The sequence below is a fragment of the Gorilla gorilla genome, chromosome 1 (assembly GCF_029281585.2).
Source record: "Gorilla gorilla gorilla isolate KB3781 chromosome 1, NHGRI_mGorGor1-v2.1_pri, whole genome shotgun sequence".
In the NCBI taxonomy this organism is placed as follows: domain Eukaryota; kingdom Metazoa; phylum Chordata; class Mammalia; order Primates; family Hominidae; genus Gorilla; species Gorilla gorilla.
The window spans coordinates 126,245,977-126,271,545 of record NC_073224.2 but is presented as its reverse complement, the minus strand read 5'-3'; the positions used below and the strand labels follow the sequence as shown (position 1 = coordinate 126,271,545).

Below are 25,569 nucleotides of genomic sequence, written 5' to 3'. Positions count from 1 at the left end.
TGGATATGAGTTCTTTCAGCTGGGCAGCGGGAGACTCAAAGTAGTGACTTTTAAGGGATCCTACCAGAGGTGGGGGAGCCAATATAAATTACGTATCCTAATCTGAGACACTCTTCTGTCCTAATACCTGAAGCTTATAGCTTGTCAGGTGGCTTTTCCACGAAAAAACGAGGACATAAGAGAGAGGGCGGACCTTAAGAGTTCTACGGAGGAGCCGGTAACGGCAGCAGGCTTGACAATCAACTGCAAGGTTGCAGCCCAAAAGAAAAAGAACCCACTTGATCGCTCATCATCGACTCCTCAGAGGCCCTCTAGGACTACCGAGAATCTCTTGCCCTTTGGCTCTTGCCCCCGACATCTCTCCTGGCCCCCCGCCCTGCCCCAGGAGGTCTGGTCCTCTCACCCGCTGCCAAATTCTCACACAGCCTCAAAGGGATCCTCAGAGCGTAAAGCAGCACCAGCCCCGCCACGAACCACAACGAGGCCCCAGTCCCCGCCAGCCCGGCCCGCAGTCGCTCCCTCCAGCCTAGCGTCGGGTTTAGGCCAGGGACAGATGCAGGAGACGCTCCAACAGCCGCGGCTTCACCCACGCCGCCACGGTCCGCCATCTTGCCGCTATCGCAGGCGCCAGGAGCTGGGAGGGGAGAAGGACAGGAAACCGGGAGTCGGGAATCCTGGGATAGTGGCGGACCTGAAGTTGGCCTCTGTGAAGGCTGAGTCCTGGGGAACCGGGACCGAGAAGATTTCGAAGGCGGAGGAGCGTGTCTCAAGATTGGGGCTACCTATTCCTTCGTGGGGCAGGGAAGGGGCGGACAGCAGCGCCTGTTCTGGAGGAACTGGACTGAGATGTGACCCCGAAGTGAAGTGTTACCGCTTCCAAACGAAATGAGGGTCACCTTTCACACCCCCTCCCCGCCCCGGGGTTGGAAAAGCCACCGATCGTTCCAGCTGCCGAGCAGCTCTTAGAGCTTTGGATTCGGCTGTCGTGGAGATAACGGGCACCAGAAAAACTTGTAGGAGTAGCAACAGCTATTTGGTCGGATGGAGGCCAGAAGCCAAGAATAATCGAAACACGCTGCCAGCGCCCATTAGATGGATGGGAAATGAGTGTAACTCATTGGGAAAGATATTAGACTTCAAATCACCTAAGGCAAACCCTACTTCCTGGGGCGCGGGCGCGGGCGCTGGCGTTAGGAGACGTCACTCCCGCGCATAACTGACATGGGGCCCTCTTGGTCGGCGTTTCCGGGCGGGTCCTTCCGACGGCCGCCGCGGTGATTCCATCACTCGGCTTTCTTCCCGGCCTGCCTCGCGCCCGTAGCCGGGCTGGGCCAGAACAGCCCAAGATGGCCGACTTCGATGATCGTGTGTCGGATGAGGAGAAGGTAAGGGGTCCGCCTCTCTCTCTTACCTCCTCCCCCGACAGGGAACTGGGGCCCGGCCCGGCTGCGTTGGGAGCCTGGCAGTGTCCCCAGGAAAAAGAAGCTTGTTGGTCCATGCTGACATACGCTCTCCGCAGTCGGGACGCTTCCCTCTTACGGGGCTTTCCTCTGCCTCACGGTGGCCCCAGTTCCTCGTTCCTCGACTCTCCTTTCCTCTCAGGCCTGAGGCACAGCCCAGGGGCCTCCCTGCAAGGGAACAGACGTTTCCTTTATTGGATCGTGACTGTGGACTTTTTTCTGTAATTTTGCGAGAGGGTGGTGGTTATGTTGCGACATATCAAAAAGCAGTTATTTTACCGCCTTTAGCAGTTGGGGTTCACCCCATCCCCCCCATTTGTAGATATAATTGGGGTTAGTTTAGGGCGAGTCACTTCCTGGTCAGGATGGCCTCTTAACTTCCCTTTTGCTCCTCCTTCCTCAGGAAGTGATTTTGCTGTCACGACTCTTCGACAGGGAGAGGTCCCAAATGTTGTCCATCTCACTACACATGCACTACTTTTCTCCTGTACTGTCGCCTGTCTGATTCGCTATAATCTGTGAGCCTCAGGGCATTTGCTTCAGAATTTGAACACCAGTCTTTCCCTACAGACACATCCTTTTAACGATAATTTTTGAAAATTTTGTTTCTTGTTAACAAATCTGATGGATTTTCTTAACCTCCAGAAAGGTTTTCTGTAACACATAATAAACCTTATGTTAACACGTTCAAGACTGAACAAAGCATCCTGCCTTCTTTGATGCTCCACTGTGGAGTCTTTGATTAGTTGAATTTGTCAGTGTGCAGTTTGTATACTCATTTCTTGAAAAGGGTCTTAAATACAAGAGCACATTCTAAGGTGGAATAACTTTTCTTCTGACAGTTGCACAGTTTCATAACAGTTTGTCAGGCTTTTCAGTAAGTACATGGTTTTAGGGCACGTAGAACTTAGAATGACTTCACAAGGCAACTTATTGGACAAGAATTATGACATTTGTCTCCCACTGTGGCTATTAGAAAATGTGTCCCCTTGAGTGCTCTGTAAATCTACCTGGGTGTTTTTTTCAATAAGAAGTTGGGATGGGAAGGGGACTGTTATGATCCATAAGTCCTCTGTACGGAATAACTTGATATATGTAGATATGGTATGCCATTTTGAAATGTTTAACAAGCCATTGACAACAGCGTTAGATTTTCTCTTATTTGGAAACTGATCTTCATACATGTTTAAGATTTAGGACAAAAACATTTATGTATAAGCCTATGCTGGAAATCGATCTATAATAAATTGTTATAAGGCAAATAGTTACTATTCAAATAAAATTAAGCAAAAATCCTGTTCCAATACAACTAAACAATTTTTTTTTTTGAGACGGAGTCTTGCTCGGCTCACTGCAACTTCCGCCTCCCCGGTTCAAATTATTCTCCTGCCTCAGCTTCCCGAGTAGCTGGGATTACAGGCACCCGCCACCAAGTCCAGCAAATTTTTGTATTTCTTGTAGAGAGTGGGTTTCGTCTTGTTGCCCAGGCCGGTCTCAAACTCTTGGGCTCAAACGATCCATCCGTCTCCGCCACTTAAAGTGCTGGGATTACAGGCGTAAGCCACCGCGGCCGGCCAAAATTTCACAAATAATTTAAATAATAAACTTTTAAGTTTATTGTGCCTACCTGATACACATTGACCAGTGTTGTTGGATTTTTGTCTTTGATACCAGGTTAGAATGTCTTTAATTAAACTTGGGAAAATATATATTTTAAAATGCCAATTAAGATGCCTTTAGATACTGGCAGTGTTTTAATTAATAACATTAATGTCTTGGGTTGTGTTTTTTTTTTTTTTTTTTTTTTGAGATGGAGTCTCGCTCTGTCACCCGGGGTGGTGTGCAGTGGTGCGATCTCCGCTCGCTGCAACCTCTGCCTCTCTGGTTCAAGCGATTCTCCTGCCTCAGCCTCTCGAGTAGCTAGGATTACAGGCGCCCGCCACCACGCCTGGCTAATTTTTTGTACTTTTAGTAGAGACGGGGTTTCACTATGTTGGCCAGGCTGGTCTCGAACTCCTGACCTCATGATCTGCCCGCCTTGGCCTCCCAAAGTGCTGGGATTACAGGCGTGAGCCACCGAGCCCAGCCAGTCTTGTTTTTTTTAATAGCAGATCTGTGACCAGTTTCCTCTTCTAGCATACTTTTTTTGTTGCCAAGTATATTTTAATATTGTTTTTTATCTTTGTTACATTTTCTAAAGGCAGTGAACCTTTAGAAAATTTGGTGATAATGGACTCTTAATTTCCTTGTAAATATTTATGTAAAAGCTAGTAAAATCATCTATTCTCATAACTGCTGAAGTTTTTTTAATCACTTTATAAAGAGGAAGTTGGGTTTTGTTACCTGAAATGGTCATGATGAGCTGTCTAAATAAAACAGGAAGTTGAAAGTGTAATAACTTTTAGAAATAAATCTTTTAGTTGTAGCTTTGAGTTCACAGTTTCTGAGAATGAACTTGAGCTCTTTAGTTACATGCTTAGCAAGACCAAGATACTATAATTAGGAATCCTGAAATATGAGATGAATTACTTCTTTGGGTTCTTTTCATTGTCTATTTCCTTTATTTCATTCAACATTTGTAAAACATAAAAGCAAAGAGAATTTTGGGGGGCTGGAAAAAAGTGTGACTAGCATATTTTTTCCCTTCAGCCTAACTAGTGGAATATTTGTGTACAATTTCAAAAGTTTGGTAATTGAGAAGTTATGCTTTTAGTTTAGACAATGCTTTCAGTAATAAGATAAAGTTTTCAGTATTAAGAAAAACTACATGCTTTCAGTTTAGACAATGGTAGTGGTGTTAAGGCATTTTTGAGGAACAAGTTTATCAAAATTATTTAGTAGAGCTGTAGAAAATGTTGTAAATAGATGAAATATGAGGGCTTTGTTAGAGCACATGAAAAATATTTTATACTTTTTTTTTTTTTGAAACGGAGTCTTGCACGGTCTCCCAGCGGGCTGGAGTGCAATGGTACGATCTCGGCTCACTGCAACCTCCACCTCCTGGGTTCAAGTGATTCTCCTGCCTCAGCATCCCAAGTAGCTGGGATTACAGGCACCTGCCACCACACCCGGCTAATTTTTTGTATTTTTAGTAGAGACAGGGTTTCAATATGTTGGTCAGGCTAGTCTCAAACTCCTGACCTTGTGATCTGCCTGCCTTGGCCTCCCAAAGTGCCGAGATTGCAGGCGTGAGCCACAGCACCTGCCAAATATTTATGCTTTTAAACTGGATCCTTAATTATGTATTACCTCCTTAATTTACTAGTTACCATTGTAGGATAAAGCAAGCCCTAAAGATTGTTTGGTGTGGCTGTTTTCTAACAAGTCATCAATTAGTATTAAAACTGTCATTCTTCCATCTTCACTTTTCAGTTAGTTTTGCTGAGAGGTATTCATATAATCTGTTAAGACATCCTAGGACAGGCCGGGCCCAGTGGCTCACGCCTGTGACCCCAACACTCTGGGAGGCCGAGGCAGGTGCATCATCTGAGGTCGGGAGTTTGAGACCAGCCTGACCAACATGGAGAAACCCCATCTCTACTAAAAATACAAAAATTAGCTGGGCGCAGTGGCACATGCCTGTAATCCCAGCTACTCAGTAGGCTGAGGCAGGAGAATCGCTGGAACCTGGGAGGCGGAGGTTGTGGTGAGCTGAGATCACGCCATTGCACTCCAGCCTGGGCAACAGGAGCGAAACTCCGTCTCAAAAAAAAAAAAAAAAAAGAAAAGAAAGGCCGGGTGCGGTGGTTCACGCCTGTAATCCCAGCACTTTGGGAGGCCGAGGCGGGTGGATCATGAGGTCAGGAGATCGAGACCATCCTGGCTAACATGGTGAAACACCGTCTCTACTAAAAATACAAAAAAATTAGCCAGGCGTGGTGGCAGGTGCCTGTAGTCCCAGCTAATCGGGAGGCTGAGGCAGGAGAATGGTGTGAACCTGGGAGGCACAGCTTGCAGTGAGCCGAGATTGTGCCACTGCACTCCAGCCTGGGTGACAGAGCAAGACTCCATCTCAAAAAAAAAAAAAAAAAAAGAAAAAGAAAAAGAAATCCTAGGACAGGAGCATAAAGCCTAATAAGCAGGTGCAAACTCACATGTCCAGTCTTTTGTTAGTAGTACTGATTTATCATAATTTCTTCCAGAACACTTAGCTATTTTATTACGACCGGGCTTAATGCTAAACAAAGTAGTGTAAATTTGTCAGAAAATTCAGATTCCAGGTTTTTCTGATTATGTAGCCATGCTTTTTTCACTATACTTTTCTTTTCCATATAGGTATGAATGAAAAACCAGAGTAGAGACATCCATTTAGTGGATTATAAATGAGGTATTATGGGCCGGGCATGATGGCTCACGCTTGTAATCCCAGTACTTTGGGAGGCCAAGGCGGTCAGATCATCTGAGGTCAGGAGTTAGAGACCAGCCTGACCAGCACGGTGAAACCCTGTCTCTATTAAAAATACAAAATTAGCCAGGTGTGGTGGCGCATGTCTGTAATCCCAGCTACTCAGGAGGCTGAGGCAGGAGAATAGCTTGAACCCGGGAGGCGGAGGTTGCAGTGAGCCGAGATCGCGCCATTGCACTCCAGCCTGGGCGACAGAGCAAAACCCCATCAAAAAAAAAAAAAAAAAAGAGGTATTATGATGTAATGGAAAAGAGTGATTGTGAGTGTTAGATTTGGCCTTTCCCTGTCGTGCTTCTAGCCACCTTGTCACTGATTTTGGAAACATCACTTAACCTCTATGGGTGGGCCTCAATTTCCATCTAAAATAGAGAAGTAGGGAGGAATTGGATCAAACCAGCCCAAGAAAATTTAATTAACTATTTCAAACTCTAATGAAAAATCTCTACTTTAAAAATTGAAACACAAAAATGTTCTGGGAGGTTCTATTCATTGTCTGCTTTCCTACATTTGCCCTGATTACAAGACTGAGTTCCTTGATGATTGAAACCATGTCTCTTTATCTAGTGCCTAGCATAGTGCCAAGCACACAGTGTATGCACAGCCTATTGGTATGAAAGAGAACACAACTTCATTAATTCTCATATCTCTCCAGTTCACACCCCTTCATCTCCTATAAAACACCCCTTCCCCTACAATTATTTCTGTTAGTCTCTAGGTGTTTCTTCTGTTCAAGAGTATGTCCACAGTTTGGTTGCCTCTGTGCATTCCTTCTATCTGAGCATCTGCCATCATTGGTGCTCTGCCATGCCACTGCTGGGAACATTTGACCCCTCTGGGAGCATCTTCCTAATAGATCCCATAAACTGCAAAGCCTTATGGTTACCAAAATGATGGTGTATATATATACTTGGAGCCTTGCAAAGCCCCTAATGAAAGTATTTCCTTCACCAGCTGGAAGTACTCTCCTTTAGCGATCAGATTAAAACACACACCCAGGTGTGTGTTTTAAAGAAAAAGGACCCAAGAGGGAAAAAGTTTCCAAGGCATGAATGAATTAAGAGTGGCAAATGCTACTGAGATAGAAAGATTAGGACGGAGAAAACAGCACTCACTCTGACAGTATTCTTTCCAACTGGATTTGGTAAATAAGAGTGAAGAGGTACCTCGAGTGAGCACTGGGAGAAGTCATACTGGAAGGGATAAGCAGTGATTGACATAAGAAAGTAAAATAAATTCAGGTTCATCCAGACACCCCCCTAATCTTGCCTTGACCCAGAAACATTGTGTTCAGAGGACTTTCAGCTTCCCACCCCCATAAGTAAGCTTCCTAATTATGATATCTTGGTCTTGCCAAGCATTTAGAGGGCCTTACTCTGTGGCCCTCCAGATAGTGATTTGAATGATTAAGTAAACCTCTTTTTAGATAAGTGTTCTAGTCCAGTCTAACATCAGCTTGTTGGTCTTTTTGGCACTGTCATTGTCCAGTACCAGCACATTCTTGGCTCCTTGCCACATCTCTGGCCTCAGTGTGGGAGACAAAGGCAGTGAGCATTTCCAGAGTGGTGAGATGGGTGCAGCACATAATGAGGCGATGACCACACAGCATCTCTGAACAGCATGTCCACACAGGGCTCGAAGTCATTATGCTGCATGTCCACCTCATGTCCACAATAGCTGAGCAGTTGAGATTGGTGGAGTGGACCTTCTCATTACTCATCATCTAGAGGAAGGTCCTCATCATCTCTACTTCTCAAAGGGGTAGAATTGAACCTGAACCTGCTTGACAGACAAGAGCCCAAGCCTAACCAAGGTGGCTGCCATGGTGACCCTTGCCCTGAAAGCCATTTCCATTAATTTAAAAATTGTAGGTATATAGGAACTATAATAACAGGCTTAAAATTAAAATTTGCTCTGTTTGTTGGGTCACACGTGTAATCCCAATACTTTGGGAGGCTAAGCCGGGACGATCACTTGAGCTCAGAAGTTTGAGACTAGCCTGGGCAACATAGTGAGATCCCGGTCTCTACCAAAAAAAAAAAAAAAATTAAAATGGTGGGACAGGGCACGAGTAAAAAGTCGCCCCCTGCCCCTGTCTTCCACCCACCCAGTTTCCCTGACAAGTAGCCAATATTACCAATTCCTCTTGTATCTTTTCTAATTCTATGCATATCCAAACACACTTTTCATTTAATAATATCTCTAACCTGTCCACATTCCATCTACCATTATTTTCACTCAGGACCTTTTTTTATGCTTGAATTATTTTTAACAACATTTTTAATTATCTCTCTGCCTCAGGCCTCTCCTTTCTTTATACATCCTTCCTGGTTTATCATAAATTCTTCACAGCTATAATCTATTACAAAATTTTGAGCAGTGTGTAAAATTTATCTTTGGTACAACTGCACATACAGATTGTTAAGACAGTGTCAGTGAAATGGAACATTGATCGAACTCTGTTGAGTGTAGTCATGGTATAACATACTGTTTAAACAAGAAAACAGCATAATGGCAGACTGTAGCAAAGGAAGGTGGTAAGAGAACTTTGCTTTGTGGATTCTTTGTTTTACATCTGGGTAACATTTAAGTGCTTATTTTGTGCTAACTATGTATTAACCATGTATTTATCTCACAACATCCTTATAGGACAGATACTTATGCCCATTTTACAGTAGAGTAAACTGAGGCACAGGCACATTTGAGGTTAAAATATATGACCCAAGTGTCCAGAACTAATAAATGGCAGAGTGGATACAATGCTGTTGTCTGCTGTCAGAGCCTATGCTCTTACCCATTTTGATTCCTTTAAGTAGATAGTAAGATAGTAAGCAGTTTTGATGAAATAATGACATAGTCCTAAACAGCAACCAAGTTAATCATGTAGTAACCTGGATGCCTTTATAGACACTGAAACATTGGTGTTCTGTGGTCCTGATTGCATTATAATTGTTGCTGAATGGCCAGGTGCGGTGGTTCACACTTGTAATCCCAGCACTTTGGGAGGCCGAGGCAGGCGGATTGCTTGAACCCAGGAGTTCAAGATCAGCCTGAGCAACATAGTGAAACCCCATCTCTAGAGAAAATACAAAAATTAGCCCAGCATAGTGGCACACGCCTGTAGTCCCAGCTACTTGGGAGAATCACTTGAACCTGAGAGTAGGAGGTTGCAGTGAGCCGAGATCATGCCATTGCACTCCAGCCTGGCCTGGCCGACAGTGCGAGACTCTGTCTCAAAAAAAAAAAAAAAAAAAGGAAGGGCCAGGCGTAGTGGTTCACGCCTGTAATCCCAGCACTTTGGGACTTTGGGAGCCTGAGGCGGGCGGGTCACCTGAGGCTAGGAGTTCGAGACCAGCCTGACCAACATGCAGAAACCCCGTCTCTACTAAAAATACAAAATTAGCTGGGCGTGATGGCGCATGCTTGTAATCCCAGCTACTCAGTAGGCTGAGACAGGAGAATAGCTTGAACCCAGGAGACGGAGGTTGCAGTGAGCCAAGATTGCGCCATTGCACTCCAGCCTGGGCAACAAGAGTGAAACTCTGTCTCAAAAAAAAAAAGTTGCTTAGTGCTCTTTGAGCTTAAGTATGCCGTGAAGAATTCTAGTATTTATGCTGTGTTATTAAACAGGTGTTGAAAAACATGGCTCTAGAAATTTAAAGATCATTAAAGTCCCCGTAACAAGGCCAAGGAGAAACTTTACAGTATGACAGTATCTTAGAACATCCTTGCCTACGGTAGAATCTGTGTTTCCTTCAAAAACAGATTTCTGAGTTCCATCCTAGGTATATTGAATCAGAATTTTTTGGAACCAGTTGTCAGGAATTATTTGTAATAAGCCTCCCAATAATTATTGGAATACTTGAGAACCATTATCTTAGTGAACTTGCTGTGGTTCAAATCTTAGTCCTCTGCTTATTTAGCTCAGAAGCTTGATTGATCAGGATACTAAACCCAGGTCTCTCTCAGGGATAAACTCATTTTAGCTAGGCTTATGAAACTAATGTATAAAACTGGAATAACAATTTAATACATATAGAAGGAACTAAGTTCTTTTTTTCAGATAGGTCAGGAACATGGGAAATCAAGTTAGAATGTTTTAATGGAGCATAGAATTAGAACAAAGGAAGTTAACTAGATAGTCCAAAGTATTGATGGCATTTTGTTTCATAATAGGCATATGTACCCAACACCAAAACCAAGTCAGGTCTTTGTATAACAGCATTGGACATTTTTCCTCTAGATAGGTTCATTTGTTATCACATTACTAGCAGGGGAGTTTTGCAGGACTGGTTATGTGTCAAAAATTTGCATACTGCAGCTTCTCCTACAGTCTGCCCGCCCTTGGTTAATGACACTTCCATTCTTTAGTTGCTCAGGTCAAAAACATTAGTGTTATCTTTGACTACTATTTCTCTCACAATCCATTTGTTGTCCACTGGTAAATCCTGTAGGCTCTGTCTTTAAAATAAACCCAGAATTTGACTATTTCTTACCACACCCTTATTCTAACCACTCTGGAAGAAGCCATTGTGACCTCTAGATTATTAAAATACTATTTTTTATGGTTTCCCTGCTTCTGCTGTTGCTCCTGCCCAGCAGTCTGTCCTCGATGAAGCATCCAGAGTGATCTGGTTAAAATGTAGGTCAGAACATTTCACTTTTCTGCTCAAAGCCCTCCGGTGTCTTCCCATCTTTTTCTAAGTCCCTATGTTCTGGGATGTTACGTCTTTGCCATTTATCTCTGACTCTATCTCCTACATGTTCTTCTTCTGGTCTTTGTTCCAATCACATATTCTCACTGAATAATCTCTGCATTTGTTCTTTTCTCTGGAGTTCTTTTCCTTCTGTATCCCTCATTTCAGATACTTAACCAGAAGTCACCTCCTTAGTGAAGCTTTCTCTGGTTATTCTGTCCAGTTCCAAATCCTAACATTTCTTGTCCCTTTTCTTTGCCTTGTTTTTTCTCCTTAGCATTTATCACTTGCCAGGTCGTATTTTACTTAATCTTCTCTATTGTCTTTACCCACTAGAATGTAAACTCCATGAGGACAGTATGCTAGTGAGTCACCATTGCCTAAAACATAGTGGGTCTTCTGATATTTGTTGAATGCATGAATCTTGCTTGGATAGCATCTGTCTTGATTTCATTGTTAACTCTCATAGGGCAGTCTGATTTCCAAGTTTTGTGAGGCCATATTGAGGACTCCAGTACTTCTGTATTACTGATAGAGTTTTATTAATGGAGCTTTGTCCTCAGAAAGCTTTAGCAAGTGACCATTGCCAGTGACATACAGAATGAAGCCAGATTTGGTATTACCATCATTACTGCTATCTGACTTACCTTAGTTCATCCTTCTCTTTTATTATCTCCAAATCCTCTGTTCTACCAAACAAGAGAGTGTTTTTCCACTACCTTTTTTGTTCTTATTCCCTCACTCATAGTGCCCTCCCTTTCCTCCCTTCCACCCTATCTAAAGTACTTTGCAGAGCCCAGCTTCTCCTTTTCTCTGTAGTTGTCCTTCACCAACCCAGCTCAATATCCAACTCCTTACTCTTAAGTTCTGTGCCTTATGTTATCTGTACTACTGCTTTGGCAGTTTTGCTGCTTAGAATTATAGTTGTTTTTAATGTTTTTATTTTATTTTTGGGACAGGGTCTCACTCTGTCACCAAGACTGGAGTTCAGTGGTGGGATCTTGGCTTACCGCAACCTCTGCCTCCTGGGCTCAAGTGATCCTCCCACCTCAGCCTTCCTACTGAGTAGCTAGGACTGCAGGCACGCAACTAATTTTTAAGTTTTTTTTTGTAGAAACAGTCTCACTATATTGCCCAGACTGGTCTCAAACTCCTGGGATTACAGGTATGAGCCACTGCACTTGGCACTCGGCCCTGGCAATTATTTTATTTTTTATTTTTTAATTTTTTATTTGTATTTATTTTTATTTTTGTTAGAGAGTCTCACTCTTTCGCCCAGGCTGGAGTGCAGTGGCGCCATCTCGGCTCACTGCAACCTCCGTCCCCCGGGTTCAAGCGATTCTCCTGTCTCAGACTCCCGAGTAGCTGGGATTACAGGCGCCTGTCACCACACCTGCCTAATTTTTTGTATTTTTAGTAGAGACGGGGTTTCACCATCTTGGCCAGACTGATCTTGAACTCCTGACCTCATGATGCACCCACCTCGTCCTCCCAAAGTGCTGGGATTATAGACGTGAGCCACTGCACCCAGCCGGATTTTTTATTTTTTGAGACGAGACATCATTGTGTCCCACGCTGGTCTGAAACTCCTTGGCTCAAGCGGTCCTCCTGCCTTGGCCTCCCAAAGTGCTGGGATTACAGGCATGAGCTCACTGTGCCCAGCCTGAATTAAAGTTATTTTTAAATGCTGGCACATCTTTACTGAGGGCTATTATTTGTATAAATTGTTTTTTGTTAACAGTGGTAAAGTATACAGAGATTGGAAAGCTAAGGTGCTTACTGTATGTTATATTCGTCTTATGTTGTTTGTATCTACCAGGATGAATTGCACTTTATATTAGCTTAAGGTAGTGGCTGTCAACCCTGACAGCACGTTAGAATCACCTGAGGAAGCTTTTAAACTGATGCCCAAGCCCTACCCCAGACTATTACATCAGAATTTCTGCAGGTGGAACCCATATGTCAATATAGTTAAATCTTCCCAGGTGATTCTAATGTGTAGCCAAGGTCCAGAACCACTGATTTAAGGCAAAAGATAATTTGTTGGCTTACCTCTTTGACAATCCTACTCTTTGTCTTTATCTTTAGTATTCACCTCAGTGCCTGAGACCAAATGAATTGTTTTGTGGTTTGTTTTGAGTGAATGAACAAATTGTTAAACACAAAGAGCTGAACTTTTTAAAAGACAACATAACTCAGAATTCAGTGATGTCTAGGTATTTGCTTAGGGAAGAAAATTAAGTATCTGCTGTATGGGAGTCTGTCTCATGTTACCTCATGGGTTCTTAAAACAGTCCTAGATATGAGTAGGTTTTATAATCACAAATGAAGAAACTAAGACCCAAGCAATTTAGCAGTAAAGCTGGCATGTGAAACTGTATCTGACTCCCAGTGATTTTGAGGAAAAAAAAAATTGGTAAAAAGATATACTTTAAGTTAGAATGCCGTAACATGCCAGATACATACCAGATCTTAAAGGCAAAACCGTTCTTGTTTCCCACTGCTGCTTTTTCCATCTAGCCTGGGTTCTCACTGCCGAACTTTACCCTTTCAAACTTGACATCTACATCATTGCTCGCTAACACGTGAATCTCAAGGTACCTGGTGTGGTCATTTTTCCCTAATTTATTTTATTTATTCTTGGGCAACCTCTGGACTAGAATACGTTCAAAGAGGCTTTTTCCTAATTTTTTAACCTTGTGGGTATTTTTTTAAGCACATTTAAGCTCCTAAACAAGTTGCTTATGGGATGTTTTCACTCATTTTAATTTTTTTCTATATGTTGTAAATGTTATGCTTAAATGTGTCATTTTTAAACACTACTAAGTGGTATGAAATACAATTTAACTCTAGTTAAAGTAAAAATTATTCTAATGCATGTTAAAACAGTAAAGAAGACTATTCAAAATTATTATGGCCAGGTGTGGTGGCTCATGCCCGTAATCCCAGCACTTTGGGAAGTCAAGGCGGGCGGATCACCTGAGATCAGGAGTTCAAGACCAGCCTGGCCAACATGGTGAAACCCCATCTCTATTGAAAATACAAAAATTAGCAGAGCGTGGTGGTGGGCACCTATAATGATCCCAGCTGTTTGGGAGGCTGAGGCAGGAGAATTGCTTGAACCCGGGAGGTGGAGGTTGCAGTGCGCCAACATCACGCCACTGTACTCCATCCTGGGTGACATCTCAAAACAAACCAAAGAAAAGACTATTACAATAGGGGAGAAAAATCAGGCTCAACTCCTAATACAGTAAAGACAGCTGGGTATTTACGTATAGCCAATAAGCAGAGTTGGGGAGAAAATTATTAAGAGGAGACCATGAGGGTAGGGGGATTCATGCTGAAGGCAGTTCAAAGACTTACACATCGAAAGTAGGGAATGAAGAACTTGATCAGATATCAAGGGTGGGCAGATTCTTGCTAAAACTGGGCTAGGCAGGCCAAAGACGGGGATGTGGGGCAGGGAGGCGGGGTGGGGTGTCAAATCCTAGTTCAAAAGAGGCCTTAGAGAGAAGCCTAAAGTTTGCCATTCCATGTGTTGTGAGATATACATAATTGCTCTAGTAAATAGTCAAGTGTTTAAGACATACCAGAAAAGCAATTATTCCCTAGAGTTTGTAGAATGTTTTAAAGTGAAATTGCTCTACTTAAAACTAACTTGCCTGACTTGCCTACCTACTTATGTCTAATAAAACTCATAATTGGCTACTAATAGAGAAAACAATTTCTAAAGACTATTAAAATGACTTTTGAAAGAGTGAATGTGAAGCAAATTATTTGGAAATGCCAGCATCTATTTTTTATAATGTTGATTCTGATTTAAGATATATCTTTATGTTTTCAAGTCTTATCTCTTGCTGATAATGATAAACTATATACATCTACAATATTATTTCTAAGTACATTCTGTGTATCTCCAGGTCTCAGCTGGGAAAATAATATTTAGTTTATTTGGAATTTTAAGAAACACAGATAACAGTAACTTTTATTTAGTGAAACCAGTACTGTATACATTATTACTAACTGTGGTCACCATGCAGTGCAGTAGAGCACTAGAACTTATTTTTCCAGTCTCACTGTAACTGTATACCCTCTAATTTCTATCTTTGATATCTTTCCTTTCCCCATCCCTTCCCTGACCCCTCAGCCTCTGGTAACCACCATTCTATTCTCTGTTTCTCTGACATAGGCTTTTTTAGATTCCGCATATCTTATAGTGAGATCATACAGTATTCATCTTTCTGTGTCTGGCTTATTTCACTTAGCATATATCTTTCAGGTCCATCCTTGTTGTTGCAAAAGACAGAATTTCCTTCTTTTTAAAAGCTGTATAGTATTCCATTGTGTGTATATAACACATTTTCTTTATCCATTCATCTGTTGAGTTGATTGATACTTAGGTTACTTTTGTATCTTGATTATTGTGAACACTGCTGAAATGAACATGGGGGTGCAGATATCTCTCTGACATACCAATTTCAGTTCCTTTGGCTATCTATCCAGAAGTGAATTTCCGAATCATATGGTAATTTTAGTATATTGTGGAATTTCCATGCTATTAGTATTTTCCAAAATGACTGTACTAATTTACATTCCCACCAACAGAAGGGTTCCTTTTTCTCCTTATCCTGGCCCAAGACTTGTTATCATTTGTCTTTTTGATAATAGCCATTCTGACAGGCATGAGGTGATATCTCATTGTGGTTTTAATTTGCATTTCCCTGATTAGAGTTGTTGAGCATTTTTTCATATATCTCTTGCCCATTTGTATATCTTTGAGAAATGTCTGTTCAGACCGTTTGCCCATTTTTAAATTGGGTTATTTGTTTTCTTGCTATTGAGTTGTTTTGAGTTCTTTATATATTTTTGGTATTAGCCCTTTATCAGATGTATAGTTTGCAAATATTTCCTCCCAGTCACTTAGTTGTCTCCTCATACTGTTAATTTTCTCCTTTGCCATACAGAAGCTTTTTAGTTTGATGCAACATCCGAAATATCTTCAAATGGGAAAAACTCCCTTAGGAAATAGCATTGAATTCTGTGCAAGCAGAACTTACCAGGATAAGAATAACATCCTGTACATATCTCTTTCAGGAAAAATAAATGCAACTATTTATTCTTGAATACTTTTGGAATGGGTTAGAGTGAAAATAAGTAAAATAAATATTTACGGAGGCATAGTTTACTACTATTATACTTTCTTTAAGTATACCCTATTTGGAAAACTTTAAAAACTTTGAAATATGTGTTATTACTTTAAAGGAAATTGGAACAGACATTTTCATAAAGCTTTTTTGGTCAGTAAAAAGTTGTGTAGTTATTGGTGGGGATTATTATGATGGTAATGATAGAGAATATAAAGTGGCTAGGACCCAAAGGATTTCTAGAACAAGAGGATTATTTTCTTTGAAGTAGTAATATGATAGTAATTTGAAGGGTTTGCTCAGTTTATAATTTAAAGTAACAGTTATCCTGCTGTGACCAGTTAAGATAACAGTAGCTGACATTTATTGAGCCTCTCCTGTTATATTTTAAGTATTCTGCTAAAGATTTGACCATATATTGTCTCATTTAATCTTTACAACAATTTTTTTAAATTTAATATTGGGTAGGTTGGTTTCTGGTGAAAACCAGAAGACCTGCTACACAAATTCTAAAAGAGCTGTAACAATTCCCAACAATTTTTAAGGAGTACATACTATCCCACTTTAGGGAGATGATGTGGTTCAAAGAGATTTTTAAGTGACTGAAATTCAAAACTGGGTCTGTCCAATCCAGAGCCTATATTTTTCCATTTTGCCATAGTACCTCATAATAATCTTTAAAACTGAGAACATTTCCTTTACATCTTCTTATTCAAAAAGGATTTTGTAAATATTTACTCATTGCCTGCCATGTGTAATTTAATTTGCTAGACCCTGTAATATATAGAAGAGGAAAGCAAGGCAGTTTCCCTCCCAAAAAAACTTGAGTCTTTGGAGGCAGACTACTATCTATAGAACTAATTATCAATAGCAGTTATATTTTAGGTGCTATGATAAGCATTCAAATACACTTTGAACACTTTTTACGGTTGGTTTGGAAGAACCCAACCTTAAAAAGATGGGAAGGATTTAGACAGACCAAGATAGGGAGAAAGGCACAACTTTCAAGGAGAGTATGAGTCAAGGCCAAGAGGTGAAGTCTTTAATACTTTCAGTAGACTAATGAAGGAGGTAAAGATTTTTATTGACCAGGGAGACATGCTGGCAGAGATTTGGCTCCTAAAGTATGCAAAACTGGGGTGGTATAAACTGACCAGGCCTTTGCTGATAAGTGGAATGTGGATATCATCTAGCGAAAGAATTCTCCCTTTTCTGTGTAGAATTATCCACCAGTGCCCACAAAGAGTGCAGTTGTTAAATATTTAACTTAAAGTTTGTTTGTATGTGTTTGTCAAGGACTTTTTTTTTTTTTGAGACGAGTAGCTGGGATTACAACACCCAGCTAATTTTTGCATTTTTAGCAGAGACAGGGTTTCCTCCTGTTGGCCAGCTGGTCTTGAACTCCTGACCTGCCTCGGCATCTGAAAGTGCTGGGATTATAGGTGTGAGCCACTGTGCCCGGCCCAAGGAAATAATTTTAAAAGCTAGTGATGGCTGGGCTTAGTGGCTCATGCCTGTAATCCCAGCACTTTGGGAGGCCGAGGCAGGCAGATCATGAGGTCAGGAGTTCGAGACCAGCCTGGTCAACACGGTGAAACCCCATCTCTACTAAAAATGCAAAAATTAGCCAGGCGTGGTGGCAGGCGCCTGTAATCCCAGCTACTCAGGAGGCTGGGGCAGGAGAATTGCTTGAACCCGGGAGGCAGAGGTTGCAGTGAGCTGAGATCGCGCCACTGCACTCCAGCCTCGGTGACAGAGCGAGACTCTTTCTAGAAAAAAATAAAAAATAAAAGCTAATTATGAATAGGTGCAATGTTGATGAAATGTGTGGGGTCTGTTATTAAAAGACTATCTAATAAGCTACAGTTTTATAAATTCCTTAGGATATTTTCTTAAGATTCTTGCTAAAATATGATATATGAAAATCTAAGAAAATTAAGCCATTTCTAGGGAAAATGAAACTTAGGACTTTTCAGTGCGACTGATTTTTAAACTTTCGGTACAGATACTAGTAATGTGAAAATGAAATTTTGAATCTTGCAAGGATTGGTTTATTATTATTTCCCCCTTTTAGAGGTAAGAGAATAAGACGAATGGGAAGAAATTGAAATTTAGGAAATCTTATCTTTTGTTGGTTATATATTTTAAATCCCCCCTTTTTAGGTTAGAAACAAAATATAATTAATTTTATGCTAGTAATTTTATTGTAATATTTAAATATATGAAAGAGGAAATTATGTAAAAGCCTCGGATAGTCTCCCTTTAAAATATTCAAGGAGTTACACCATTTAGTGTAGATACTGTCTGATGAATACAGTGTGTAGTGAAACTGTTACTTTATGAAACAGGGACAGTTTTTTAAAGGCTTTTTTTTTTTAAAGCAGCAGTTCAGTTTTTGTTCAACTAAAACCTTCATATTAGTGATTCTCAAGTTAGAGGAGCTGACATACCTCCCCTTTATGGGAGATAACTGCCTTCTTTCTTTCACTCTCCCACCCTTGAGAATGATTGACTAAATCACTGTTAATGAAAATGTCATCCCTCATCAGTATTGCAGCAAAGATATTTTTTCAGTCACTAACTGCTTAGTCATTTCCCTCTCCCCTTTTGCTCTATTAATTTCATCTTAGCTTTGACCCAGTTTTGAAGTTGGATAAAATGTTAACTTTTAAACTTATTTATCATTTTATCTATTCCTCTCAACTTTGTGACAGCTGCATCTTTCACAAGCATAGCTTTGACTCAATTCTTGGTTAAAACAGTCTAAAAGGACAGTCAAATTCATGTGACACACTAAAGGTAATCCTCCAGACTTTTACTTCCTTTTAATACTGCATGATATAGTTGAATGTCTAAGTTACAATTCCAGCTCCACCCATTTATTATAAGCATGCAATCTTAGACAAGGCACTTACACTCCCTGAACCTATTTCTTGATTTATAAATGGGGATAATAGTCTCTCCCCTGCCTTCTTTAACAAGCTGTTTTAAAGATCAATAAAAGAAACAGCTTACGTAAGAGTTTTATAAACAATAAAATAGTATTCATTCATTCACATTCCTAGCATGTTCTAGGTCTCAGTCCTGGGTATACTGCAGTGAACAAACATAACAAGTTCTTTTGTTCTGTGTCAGGGGTTGACAAACTATGGCCAGTGGGCCAAATCCAGTCCAACATCTGTTTTTGTTTTGTTTTGTTTTGTTGTTTGTTGAGACAGGCTCTTGCTCTATTGTACACGCTGTAGTGCGGTGGCACAATCATAGCTCACTGCAGCCTTGACCCCCCAGGCTCAAGTGATCCTCCTGCCTCAACCTCCTGAGTAGCTTGGACTACAGGCATGTGCCACCATGCCCGGCTAAATTTTTTTGTTATTTGTAATAGAGATAAGATCTTACTGTGTTGCCTAGGCTGGGTCTCGAATTCCTGAGCTCAAGCGATTCTCCAGCTTTGGCCTCCTAAAGTGTTGGGATTACAGGTGTGAGCTGCTGTGCTGGGCCCACTGCTTGTTTTTATAGGATCTATAAACTAATGCTTTTGGAATGGTTGAAAACAAAAAAAGAATAATCATATTTCATGATGTGAAAATTACATGAAATACAAATTTCAGAGTACAAAATAAAGTTTTATTGGAACACAACCATGCTTAACAGTTGGGACAGAAACTTTGTGACTCCCAAAGCCCATCTGCCCTTTACATTAGCAGTTTATTGACTCTTGCTCTATGATCTTGGACTTTGGGGGATGTTGGACAGTAAACATGTAAGTATATGTTCGGTGGTGGCAAATTCCTTGAAGAAAAATAAAGCAGTAAAAGGGCTAGAATTGTGAAGGTTGGAAGGGTACAACAGCTAATTTATATATGGGAGTTAGGGAAGGGTAGTTTATTTGGCAGGTAACACTTGAACAGAGACTAAATAAAGATTGGAGTGAATAATCCAAGAGAGCATTTCTGGCCAAAGGAACAAGAAATATACCTGAGGCATGAGTGTAGCTGTAAGTCTAGGAGCTAAGTGGTATGAGTGGAGGAATTAGGGAAGGAGGAGCCATGGAACAGACTTTAGATTTATTTATTTTTTGAGACAGAGTCTCACTCTGTCACCAAGGCTGGAGTGCAGTGGCACTGTGTTGGCTCACTGCAACCTCCGTCTCCTGGGTTCAAGCAGTTTTCCTGCCTCAGCCTCCCGAGTAGCTGGGATTACAGGTGCCCACCACTACGCCCGGCTAGTGTTTATACTTTTAGTAGAGACGGGGTTACACCATGTTGGCCAGGCTGGTCTCAAAGTCCTGACCTCAATTGATCCACCCACCTCGGCCTTCCAAAATGCTGGGATTACAGGCGTGAGCCACCACACCCAGCCCAGACTTTAGATTTTATAGTGAGTATGTAAATATATCAGGCCGGGCACAGTGGCTCACATCTGTAATCCCAGCACTTTGGGAGACTGAAGCAGGTGGATCACCTGAGGTCAGGAGTTCGAGACCAGCCTGGCCAACATGGTGAAACCCCATCCCTACTAAAAATACAAACATTAGCCAGGTGTGGTAGCACATGCCTGTAATCCCAGCTACCCAGGAGGCAGAGGTTGCAGTGAGCCGAGATCATGCCACTGCACTCCAGCCTGGGCAACAGAGCGAGACTCCATAGATATAGATATAGATATAGAGATATATATAGAGAGAGAATAATTTATATAATATATAATTATATATTATATAATTTTAATATAATTATATGTATTATGTCTACTACTTAAAGGTATTTTTGTGGTATTGTGTTCAAATAGTGAAAAATCAACACTTCAGAAACTATCAAATATCTAATAACCATCCACCATTTTAGTAACTGTCAGGAAATAACATAGGATTCCTTGCTATGACAATGTGTTTTAGGATTCCATGTTGGCATCTAATATATTATTTTTAACCACTCATTAAGTATTTCACCCTTGCCATTGCATATACTTTCAAATCTCCTCGCTTTCATTTAAAAACTGGGAGATGTTTTGGTTCCTCTAATTGGATATTTCTCCTGTTCTTGATATTCTCAGATGAACAGGGAATATTAAGTTTTTTCAGCACTTGAACCTGAATTCAAATAATACTACTAGATTTTCTTCCCTCACCCTGCTTTTTAACTTAGAAAATGGAAGTGAGCTTTTAGTTTACCTTTTTCTTTCATATAATCCCCTTGTTTAACCAATTCATCAATTTTTTAAGCATGAGGTACTATGGGGATATGAAGTGAAGTCAAAGGTCTTGGTCAAGAAGTAACTTTAAGAAGCCTTCTTTATTGCCTTTAGGATTTGGCCATCCTCACCTCAGTCCTTTGGCTTCCTTGACCTGGTTCTTTCAGTTTTCATGTCACTCAGTAGCCTTTATCTTTCTTTATTTCCCCTTTCATCTTAAAAAAAAAATTAAAGGATGAGGGATGTTGACATGCTCCTTTTTTTATTAAAAAAATTTTTAATTTGCTTTATCATACTAGTAACATTATATTTCTTATAACTTTTTGAACACAGAGGTAAGCCAAAAAAAGAAAACAATTTTTTTTGTACTAGAGATAGTCCCAGTTAAAATTTAGTAGCTATACATAGGTGTAAATATATATAATTTCTAAAAGACCAGGAAAGAAGTAAAAGCCCTTTTCATTCAACAGCACATTATAAACGTATATAAACAGCATATTATAAACCCATGTCAACAAATGGAGCACTTCTCAAACTTTTTTACTGTCAGGACCCCTTTACATACTTAAAAACTGAATTTTTTTTTTTACGTGGCTTATATCTGTTAAATTACATATTAAAACTGAGGCCGGGCGCAGTGGCTCACACCTGTAGTCCCAGCACTTCGGGAGGTGAGGCGGGTGGATCATTTGAGGTCAGGAGTTCAAGACGAGCCTAGCCAACATGGTGAAACCCCATCTCTACTAAAAATACAAAAATTAGCAGGGTGTTATGGCACGTTCCTGTAATCCCAGCTACTCAAGAGGCTGAGGCCGGAGAATCACTTGAACCTGGGAGGTGGAGGTTGCAGTGAGCTGAGATTGTGCTACCGCACTGCAGCCTGGGTGACAGACTGAGACTGTCTCAAAAAAAAAAAAAAAAAAAATACTAAAACTGATTTTTAAAATAACTCATTTGAAAATAATAAACCTATTACATTTAACATAGTTATTTGTTGTTTAAAAAAAAACTTTATTTTCCAAAATAGAACAGGAATTAGTGTGACAAGTCACATTGTTTTACATTTTGCAAGTCTTGTAAACGCCTGCGTTCAGTTTGTTACCACATGTTGTCTTAGTTTGTGTATATTGTTTCCTGTACTCGGAATGCCTTCCTTGGTCTTAACTACTCATCCTCCAATCCATCTCAAACATCACAGCCTCTGAAGACTACCCCCAACCTTTTATTTTTTTTTATTTTTATTTTTTTTTGAGACAGAATCTCACTCTTATCACCCAGGCTGGAGTGCAGTGGCGCAATCTTGACTCACTGCAACCTCCGGTACCTGGGTTCAAGCAATTCTCCTGCCTCAGCCTCCCAAGTAGCTGTGATTACAGTTGCCTGCCACCGTGCCTGGCTAATTTTTGTATGTTTTTTAGTAGAGATGGGGTTTCACCATCTTGGCCAGGCTGGTCTTGAACTCCTGACCTCGTGATCTGCCCACTTTGGCCTCCCAGAGTGCTGGGATTATAGGCGTGAGCCACCGCGCCTGGCCGACCACCCTCTTTTTAATGTAGGTACACAGAGTTGATTGCATCTTCCTTTGTGCCTCACTCTGCATTTATTACCTGCTTGCTACATTACTATCTAGGCATCAGGTCCTTGAGGGTAGTGACAATGTCTTATCCAGTCTCCGGTCTTTATTCATTGATACTTCTCTTCCTAGTTTGCCGAATGGGTGAATTATTACTTTTTTATATGCAGTATCAGTTCATCTTCTATCGAAACAAACTGCTGTTCTTTCAGTTGTACCAATTCCATCAGATTTTGTAACTTCTGAAAATTTGGGTGGGACTTCGGGAATATTAGTATCTTGAATTTTCAGTTTGGTAATTTTATTATACATTCAAATATTATGTTATATGAGTAGTATGTAAAATATGGCTGTGGCTTTATTCCTTTTTCCTTGCAGGGAAGTTACTTTTTTGATAGTGTGTGAATATGTATATACTTATTTTTTGGATTACACACACTTGACCGAGGAGTTTTATAATTATGTAAAGATTACGGGAAATGCACCTTGACAGAAAGGGGATAGACCATAGCTCACTCCACAGATTTGTCACAAATAGACCAAAAAAAAAAAGATTTATTATTAAAAGTAGGATTACTGATCTTTTAAATAAGAGATTGATACCAACAGTTGAAAAGTACAGAAATGTGATTAAGTGTACATGCCAAGGAAAATATAGATAGAAATCTTTATTGTAACGGTTAGTCCTACGTAGCATAATTTTCATGAGTTGAGCAGGATTTCTTCCTGATTAGAATCTCTCTTTTTATTGTTTTTGCTCAGTTAATATAAGGAGCCTTATGGAGCATTTCCTCTCCATCAGTTTTCATCCCAGAAAAAATAATACACTATCTGTAATTACCCTGTCAAGGCAGGGTTCTAAAACTTTATGTACCTAAGAATATTCTAACATGTATTTTTGTGGCGTGAATTCCTGATGCCTGTTTCCAGGTAGTCCACATACCAACTTTTGTCTTCCAAGTCTTAAAAAATTTGTAGGATTTGTAGCTAAAAGAAATTTTGCAGATCTTCTAATATGACTCTATGAGGAGATGGATTATCATGAGAAAACTCAGGACCGAAAAAAGTTAGTAATGTTTCTAGAATCACAAATCTAGTTAGCTAATGGACCAGCAGAGACAGTTATTGGAACCCAAATTTTCCATTCTACCTTGCTCCATCAATCACTAGGCCTTTCTTGACTAACGGTTTCATCACAGAGCAGCTTTTCTTTGTCCTTTTCAGAATAAGAGTGAACTTACAGTAAGATTATTTGTATAAGCCTAGGAATACTAAAGTTGTAAAGTATTTCTGTTTTGTTTATTTTCTTTTTTGAGACAGTCTCACTCCGTCGCCCAAGCTGGAGTGCAGTGGTGGGATCTCGGTTCACTGCAAACTCCGCCTCCTGGGTTCAAGAGATTCTCCTGCCTCAGCCTCTCAAGTAGCTGGGATTACAGGTGTGTGCCACCATGCCCGGCTAAGTTTTGTATTTTTAGTAGAGGCAGGGTTTCACCATGTTGGCCAGGTTGGTCTCGAACTCCTGACCTCAAACGATCCACCTGCCTCAGCCTCCCAAAGTGCTGGGATTACAGGCATGATCTACCACACCCAACCAAAATTGCTGTTTTTTTTTTTCTAATTCTCTTCTCCCAGCTTTTTTTTTTTTTTTTTTTTTTTTTTGAGACAGAGTCTCCCACAGTTGCCCAGGCTGGAGTGCAGTGGTGCAATCTTGGTTCACTGCAACCTCCACCTTCCGGGTTGAGGTGATTCTCCTGCCTCAGCTTCCCAAGTAGCTGGGATTACAGGTACCCACCACCACACCCAACTAATTCTTGTACTTTTGGTAGAGATGGGGTTTTGCCATGTTGGCCAGACTGGTCTTGAAGTCCTGACCTCAAGTGATCCGCCCACCTCAGCCTCCCAAAGTGCTGGGATTACAGTCATGAGCCACTGCACCTGGCCCCAGCTTTGTATTCAAGAGACTCTTGAACGTATTTTTTTTTCTGCTGAAGAATAGTTTGATGGGGTCATCAATAAACTTAAAATTGTTTGAAGGAAATAAGTCAACAGAGGATAACTAGCTAGAAATAAGGCTCAGTTTATTGTTAGATATACCATGTTCTTCTTTGCCCTACCTTAGGGAGTTGAATCATCTTCATACTCATTATTACATCAAATATTAGGGAATTTTCATCCTTTCTCTCATAGTATATTAGAACTATACTGAGAGACACATTTGTGGTGAGTCCTATTTATTATCATTACTAGCATTATTACTATGTATAGATGCTGCCAAATATCTATATATTGGTATTGCCAAATGCCAAATAGGAGCCATTCTGGAGGATCTTACATCAGTTTAAGAATCAAGAAGGAAAGGATCCAGAACAGTCTTAGAGTAGATTAACTGGAGAATTGCTCTTTGGCTAGTTGGACCACTTAGCTCCTCCCTTCTCTCCTCTGGGCTAAGCTGAAGACAAAAACAGCATTTGTCCTTAGAATATAGCACTGAGTATGAGCACTGGGACCATAGATGCAGAGTGGTGTCCCACATAGCCTGTGGACCTTAGGCTCACTCAGAAGATAAACTGCTCACATAACCTGATGAGCAGAAGCAAATCTACTCTTTCCCTCCCCTGTAGTCACTAGAGACAAGCTACCAGCAAACAATAGGCAAACTAAATTAAAGTCAGAGCACCATTTATGGAAAACCAATACCATGAAGGGGAAGAATCAAATTCAACGAGGATAGGATCTAAATTTTTAGGAAACAATCAATAGAACAAGACTTTAAAATGGGTAGTTATACTGGGCACAGTGGCTCACACCTGTAATCTCAATGCTTTGGGAGGCTGAGGTGGGAGGATCACTTGAGGCCAGGAGTTTGAGACCAGCCTGGGCAACATAGTGAGACCCTCTCTCTGCAGAAAATTAAAATTTTTAAAAAATTAGCCAGGCATGGTGAGGCAAACCTGTAGTCTTAGCTACTTGAGAGCTTGAGGCAGGAGGATCACTTGAACCCAGGAGTTTGAGGTTACAGTGAACTATGATCACACCACTGCACTCTAGCCTGAGCAACCAAGTAAGACCCTGTCTCTGAGAAAAAATAACTACAAAAATTAAATAA

At 40.8% G+C, this 25,569-nt stretch overlaps 2 protein-coding genes and 1 non-coding gene across 42 annotated transcripts in view; 1 reads left to right on the top strand and 2 right to left on the bottom strand.

Moving 5' to 3' along the window:
• The window catches only part of ST7L (suppression of tumorigenicity 7 like), a 102,863-nt gene extending 101,246 nt beyond the window's left edge, over positions 1–1,617 (bottom strand). For 16 of the 40 annotated variants that reach the window (XR_008669515.1, XR_010131563.1, XR_008669516.2 and 13 more), the window contains exon 1: positions 404–620. Coding sequence is in view for 25 of the 40 variants with exons in the window: in XM_019019432.2 (XP_018874977.1) it covers positions 404–608 (205 nt within the window). In the remaining 15 variants the exon portion in view is untranslated. Of the gene's footprint in view, positions 1–403; positions 626–691; positions 829–1,145; positions 1,285–1,411 lie in introns of those variants that run through there. The other 24 variants (XM_055355000.2, XM_063699804.1, XM_063699791.1 and 21 more) reach the window with 10 other exon arrangements.
• Positions 1,209–25,569, top strand: part of CAPZA1 (capping actin protein of muscle Z-line subunit alpha 1) — a 50,304-nt gene continuing 25,943 nt past the window's right edge. Inside the window, exon 1 of the mRNA XM_031008427.3 lies at positions 1,209–1,385. Within this exon, the coding sequence (XP_030864287.2) occupies positions 1,347–1,385 (39 nt within the window). The 5' untranslated portion in view covers positions 1,209–1,346. The remainder of the gene's footprint in view (positions 1,386–25,569) is intronic.
• Positions 16,172–16,232, bottom strand: LOC115932277 (U7 small nuclear RNA). Its single transcript, XR_004068575.1, has one exon. It is a non-coding gene; the product is annotated as a U7 small nuclear RNA (small nuclear RNA).